The sequence below is a fragment of the Nicotiana tomentosiformis genome, chromosome 12 (genome assembly GCF_000390325.3).
Source record: "Nicotiana tomentosiformis chromosome 12, ASM39032v3, whole genome shotgun sequence".
In the NCBI taxonomy this organism is placed as follows: domain Eukaryota; kingdom Viridiplantae; phylum Streptophyta; class Magnoliopsida; order Solanales; family Solanaceae; genus Nicotiana; species Nicotiana tomentosiformis.
This window is the reverse complement of record NC_090823.1, coordinates 50,102,089-50,108,897: the sequence shown is the minus strand read 5'-3', so window position 1 is coordinate 50,108,897 and position 6,809 is coordinate 50,102,089. Positions and strand designations below refer to the sequence as shown.

The 6,809-nt window shown below is 38.4% G+C and overlaps 1 protein-coding gene across 1 annotated transcript; it reads right to left on the bottom strand.

Moving 5' to 3' along the window:
• Positions 1 to 313: 313 nt before the first annotated feature.
• Positions 314 to 1,275, bottom strand: LOC138902615 (uncharacterized). Its single transcript, XM_070190499.1, has 2 exons — positions 515 to 1,275; positions 314 to 410 (listed from the first exon to the last, which is right to left on the bottom strand). Exons 1-2 carry the CDS (start codon positions 1,273 to 1,275, stop codon positions 314 to 316), a joined length of 858 nt encoding a protein of 285 aa, XP_070046600.1.
• Positions 1,276 to 6,809: the final 5,534 nt, after the last annotated feature.

Genomic DNA, 6,809 nt, shown 5'->3' with positions numbered 1-6,809 from the left:
GTGGCATGTCCCCATGACACACAATTAAAAAGCATAAGGTAGAGGAAACATCCCTGAATATTTAGTCGGGGTCTGAGTCAAAGTCAGGCTCCATTCTTCTTGCCCGAACTAGTGCACACATCCACATGGACAGCTTCTTCTTAGCCTTCTTGGGGTACACCCCACACTTGTCTTTCTCAATCACTGTGACCTTCTCTTTTGAGCTTTTCACTCTCCACTCTACACTTGTAGCTGGCTTCTCCTTTCTCATGCCATCTCCACATTAATCTCGAAAGTCACTGTCTCCTTACCCACTCTAAGCATGAGCTTTCTATCATGTATGTCTAATATTTCTCTGCCCGTAGCTAAGAATGGTCTTCCTAAAATAAGGGGGACCTTTTTGTTCACCTCCATCTTCACCACAATGAAACCTACAGGAAATACAAACTTATCTACCCGAACTAAGACATCTTCCACTATCCCCTCGGGTATTATAGTTGTTTGGTCTGCCAGCTACAAAGATATTGGCGCAGACCTTATCTCTCCAAGCTCATTCTCCATCTTCTTGTAAATAGACAAAGGGATTAAATTAATTGAGGCACCAGAATCATATAAAGACTTCTCAAAATTAAGAGTGCCTAATGAGCAAGGTATAGTAAAACTCCTCGGATCTCCACACTTATATGGGAGTTTATTTTGCAATATTGCGTTGCAATGCTCGGTGAGCTTGACCACTGAGGTCTCTTCTATCTTCCTCTTCGTTGTAAGGATCTCCTTCAAGAATTTGGCATAAGCTGGTATTTGTGAGAGAACTTCTGTGAATGGCAAGTTTAAATTAACCTGTCTCAGCATCTCTAAGAATCTCTCAAACTGCTTGTCCAGCTTTTCTCTATACAGCTTTTGGGGAAAAGGTAGAGCAGGCATGTGCTCGCTCTCATTAGATTCCTCCCTTCTTGAAATTTCCTCCTTCTTCTTTTTCTCAACTCCTTTATTACCTTTCTTCTTCTTATTAACTTCATTTTTCAGCTGCTCCTCAACTTCTTTTTCAGGTACCACTTCTTTTTGGAATGGAGTGGGATCTTTCAACACTTGCCCATTTCTCAAGGTCACAGCATTTATCATTTCTTTGGGGTTTATTTCAGTGTCAACTGGTAGAGTACCTAGGATTTTCTCAGACAATACAGTTGCAATTTGTCCCACTTGCTTCTCCAAATTTCGCAAACCAGTGCCAAGTTCCTTGATAGCTGAACCATGAGCATCTAATCTCTCATCTGTCTTGACAATGAAGGACTTCATTAGATCTTATAACCCAGACTGAATTTGTTGTTGAGGCTGGAACTACAGCCTCAGCTGATTCACAAAACTAGAAGGTACTTTTCCGTGAAATCTGGGCTTGTTTTGTTGCCATGTATTTGCAGTACCCCCAGGTGAACTCCATGAAACATCGGGGGTGCTTCTAACCCATTGCATTGAAGTTATAATTCCCAACATCATTAACTTCCTCCATTGAGTCTTGACACTCATGAGTAGGGTGCCATATTCCACATATATCACACGTTGCACGGGGCTTACTGTGTATTGAAGCTAAGGTCAGCTTCCTTATTTCTTTGGCCATGGCATCAAGTTGTACCTGCACAGATGTGTTAGCATCAACTTGGTGAACACCAGTTGATCTTCTTCTTTCAGAAATCTCAGAGGGCCACTGATTTGTATCTTTAGATAACTCATCTAAAATTGCGACTATCTCCTCTGGAGTCTTTTTCATCAACGGACCTCCAACTGCATTGCTCAATGTTCTGCGTGAGGCTGGTGTCAATCCATCCCAAAAATCCTGGAGTTGCATCCAAAGTTCAATTCCGCTATGTTGACACTTTTGCACTATCTCCTTAAACCTCTCCCAAGCTTCAAACACAGTTTCGGTCTCGTTCTGAAAAAAGTTATGGATTTCTCTTCTAAACTTTCCCGTCTTAGCTGATGAGAAATATTTGTCAAGAAATTTTCTGGTCATCTCATCCCATGTTCTAATCGATCCATTAGACAAGCTTCGAAGCCAGTGCTTTGCATCATCTTTGAGTGTGAATGGGAATGCCCTTAAGTAAACTGCATCTTGTGACACACTATTGAATTGAAAAGTGTTCATAATCTCTTCGAAGTCCATCAGATGATTGTTTGGATCGTCGTTCATCTTTTCTCTGAAAACGCAGTTGTTTTGAAGATTTTGGAGCAACCCTTGCTTCAGCTCAAAATTATTAGCTGCAACTGGAGGTGGTCTCACACTTGATAAGCCTTGGTTGTATACCGGTCTAGCATAATCTCCAAGTGGTCTCCCAGCACCGGGAGCTATATTTCCGAATTGGTCTGCACCCAAAGGTAGATTCCGAGCAATTCTCCGAGCCCTCTCCTCTTCATAGACAAGTTGTGCATTTCGAAGAGCTGTCTCCTCAGCATCTCATGCAGCTTTTTCTCTTTGTTGGGCTGCCTCTCTTGCAGCCAAATCAACATTATCATCATCTCCTGCCATAATTTCTTTGGTTGAGGAATGCCCAACCTTCTCTGTATTCTCGGGGAGATTTCTTTCCTTCCTCAACTGTCGCAGTTGTTTCTCGATTTCTGGTTCGTATGGGAGTACTTCCTTCCCAGAGGATCGAGTCATGCACAAATCAAACCTGTAGCCTGCGTACAATCAAGGAACACCAAACGTAAAAAGACCCAAAAAATAAAATAAAAACAAATATTCCTGAATTTGCACTACAAACTATTTCAAACACTATTAATTACCAATCCCCGGTAACGGCGCCAAAATTGACGAGCGCAAAACATATTAAATATGCTCGCTAGTCGAATATAGTATAATAAAATATCGTATCCACATGGATTGGAGTTAAACAGTTTTTTTGTAGTTTATAGCTTGATTTCTATCCAAGATGATCAACAATTAAGATTTGTGTGATTCAAACTAAAATTTAACTAAGAGTTTAAACTATTGACTAATGACAATTGCAGCAGAGTAATGAAGATTTCAAAGGAAGAAAAATAGGGGTTGATTGGATAGGTGCAAGATATTTGTCTGGGATTTAACTCAAGCTAATTCACTCCTAAGGTTCAAATGAGTCTCTCTAATTCACTCAATTATTAGTTTAAACGTTCAGTAGAAACTCCTCTCTCGATTAAGTCTCAACCTCACAATAAGAACTAAGTTAAGCTCGGTGAAGATATGCAAGAATTCGTAGTGGATTAGTCTTTAGGAGAACCTCTTTCGATTATCATCCAAACTAGGTCTAAAAAATAATTCAACTAGCCTCTTTCGATTACTAAGAAGAATCAATGAATTTAAACAACACGATAATGCAAAAACATCACAAGTTATGCCTTTTTCGATAACATGAACATGTGAAAATAGATGCAACAATTAAAACACCCAAAATGATTCAATATATAAAAACTAGAGTTAATATCCACAAATAATTCTCAATACACCAAATCCTTCAATCCCTAAAGAGAACTACACCATAGATATGGAGTAATTCATCACAAATAAGTTTAAGTTAAAGGAAAACATATAACAATCCAAACTCTTGTCTTGAATGAGGATTGAATTATGAAATCCTTGTGCTCTTGCTTCTCCCACTTCTCCTTATCGACCTTAGGTCTTAGATGTGTCAAAAGTACCAAAACTACCATTTTCCATGTATATATACCAAGTAGGGTCGGCACCAAACGAACACACCTTCTCCTATGCGAAATAGGACTCTTTTCAGAGTTGGACGTGCACGGCCGCGCACCTAGGAGTGTGCTCGCGCATATGGCCATGCACTTTGCATAGTGTTCTGCCTCCCATGCACGCCCAGTGCGCTGTCGCGCACCTGGGTGACGTCCGGTTCGATTCTTCATTTCTCTTTTTGAATGCACTAGTGTCTGTTGATCCACGAACTCGATTCCAACTTAATCCTCGGGCTTTTACTCAGACATCAAAGCTCCAAAATAGTGAATTCATCCCATAACATCTACATAGCTCGGAATTACTCCTACAAGGTATTAAACATATAATTAGTGCAAAATACTAGCGATTAAGGCTCAAAACTCAATTAAAGTGCATTAAATTAGAGTGCAACAAGCAACCAAAACACACAATTATAGCCTACCATCAGTGTGTACACCAGCTAATGAGTGGTAATTGACCAGATTAGACTCTTAGTCTATTAATATGCCTTGAATTGATGTTGTTATATGAAGCACATCTCATTGTTGATTTACTTTCAGTACTTTTGTAATGTTATTGTAATTCTTGTATATATTGTTGTTGATCTGTGGGCTAAGTATTGTGGTGACATTGTCATTATTTTGAGAAATATTGTGGCATATCGGCAGGTAGTGTGCGGTTGATTAAAGTGTTGTGTTTGAGATGCGCATACAGTGGCATAAGGGTGGTGTGATTATTGATGCGCTTGCGGTGAGATAAGGGGGCTTGTGCACTTGGTGCTAGTAAGGGGAAATACTACATTGTGATGCACATGGGGCGAGATAGGGGGGCACAAGAGCATGAAGCTATTTCGGAAAAATATTTTAAAATTGTGAAGCTCACACGGCGTCATAAGGGTGACTTGTGAATTATGAATCATTATTATGAGGTTGGTACCTCAGGGTGATTCTTGTTGTTATTCTTGTGATTGGAACGACATGATGAGTTGAACTTTTCATTGTTTCCTTAACTGATTTCACTTTGTGTATTACTTGCTTTAGTTAATTTGTCGTGTTATTACATTTAACTCTTTGTTGTCATTCATTGTATTTGCTTTCCATTGTCAGCTTTATATTAATAATCTGCACAGGTTTTATGTCTAGTGAGTGTATTGACTTGAACCTCGTCACTACTCCACCGAGGTTAGTCATGATACTTACTGGGTACCGTTTATGGTGTACTTATACTACGCTTCTGTACATTTTTGTGCAGATCCGGGTACCTCGGACCGTGCCGGATGTTTGAGAGTTGATTCAGATATTACGGAGACTTCAAGGTATACCTGATATCCACTTGCAATCCTCAAAGTCACATTCTGTTATTTATCCTTATTACTGTTATTTGTATTCCAAAATAGTGATGTATTATGAGATTCTAGAGTACTCTCAGTAGAGCTTGTGACTCCATAGTACCGATTTTGGGGATTTATTACTTTTGAATTCCTCTATTGGTTTTGTTCAGGCATCTTTCAGCATTATTATAAAAGTTAAAGTAGTTTAATTCTGTTTATCTTATCATCTCTTAGGATTACCTAGTCTTAGAGACTTGGTGCCATCACGATCCTTACGGTGGGATTTTGGAGTCGTGACACTTCCATTCTTTTTTTCTACTTTTGAGCCCCCAAATGTGCTTTTATAAATGAATATGCAAGCTCAACAAAAGAGTCAACTGAAATTTTAGGTAAAGAGAATACCATGTTAGTGCTCCCTTTGTAAGGGAGCCCCCGAATGTGCTTTCACAAATGAATATGCAAGCTCATCAAAAGAGTCAATTGAATTTTCTCGTAAAAGAGAATATCATGTTAGTGCTCCATTTGTAAGGGTTTTACAAAAAATATTCACCAATACTTATTCAATTTCCTACTTGGTTAAGTCGTTGCCTTTGACCGATGTGGTAAACATTGTAACATGATCTCATGGATCATTAGTCCCATCATACTTAGGAATATCAGACATTTTAATCTTTTTCAATATTGGTAATGGTGTTGCACTTGGCTTCCATGGCTGCTGTGAATATTTGTCTATATCCACTCCTTTAATCATAGGTGATACTCCCGGTATTTGTTCTTTCTGCTCATTTTCTTCCTTGACTTGTTTCTGCAAGGTTAGTACTATATTTGTAATTTATAATTATTTGGCGTACCTGACCCTCCGGCTCCAGAGCTATTAGGAATCTCTCCACTTCCGGAGTTTTCGAGCCCTGAATGAGGATTTTTCATAGTTGTATTAACTGGTGGTGGAACCTGAACAACACTTGGAAATCCACTCGCAAAAGCACGTAAAACTTCACTGGTCTACTGCAGAATAAATTATTTCAAGTCATCTTACAAATTTGATTGTTCTTCATTTTGTTGCCCAATGTTACGATTTGCAAATCTGACAGGTGAATTTTCACGTGAACGTTGTGGAGAATGTGTAGGTGTATTGGTAAATAATTTGATCAATTCCACGTATAATGTTTTGCTAAAGACAAAGTATGTAAATGGAAAGTGAAAAGATTATTAGATTTTCCGGTAATGGTACCGATTTGTTTAACCAAAAAATAGTTTTTATGGTCAAAGCAAATAAAAGAATAGTTCGGGCTTCTAATAACCAATTTTACTTCACTTTCCTTAGCATAAAAGTAATAAATAACGGAAAGCAAGACTGAGAGAATAAGGAAAAAGTAATCTTATTGGTATTCGCAACTCCCTTCGAAAAGGAAAGAACAAGATCTTCCAAAGGCAGAGATTAGTAAGAATATTAACAATTGATAGTGTTACTTTATGATTTTCTCGATGGGGATACAAGATATGATAAGGGGATTTATATAAGGGTACAATTTGTAACTGCTTCTCCCTATTTAATTCATGCCCGTTACTAACATTTATTACATTTATTACCCGTTACATGAGTGATTTGTAACAGTTAAGGTAATAACAACCAATCGCACATAATCATAGATTATGCCGATTTCTTTTCATATTTGTAGCTGTTGCACCCTATTTTGCACGAGTCAAAATAAGATTCAACTTGTGGTTTTTCTGTTGTTGATAAAAGAGCACCGCCACCTAATATTTAAAGGTATACTAGGGTACCTATTTAATTACTAA

Coding starts and splice junctions, on each gene's coding strand:
- LOC138902615 (XM_070190499.1), bottom strand. CDS start 1,275: ATGAAGTCCTTCATTGTCAAGACAGATGAGAGATTAGATGCTCATGGT. Junction 411..514: donor AATGAGCTTGGAGAGATAAG/GTCTGCGCCAAT, acceptor TATTTCCTGTAG/GTTTCATTGTGGTGAAGATG.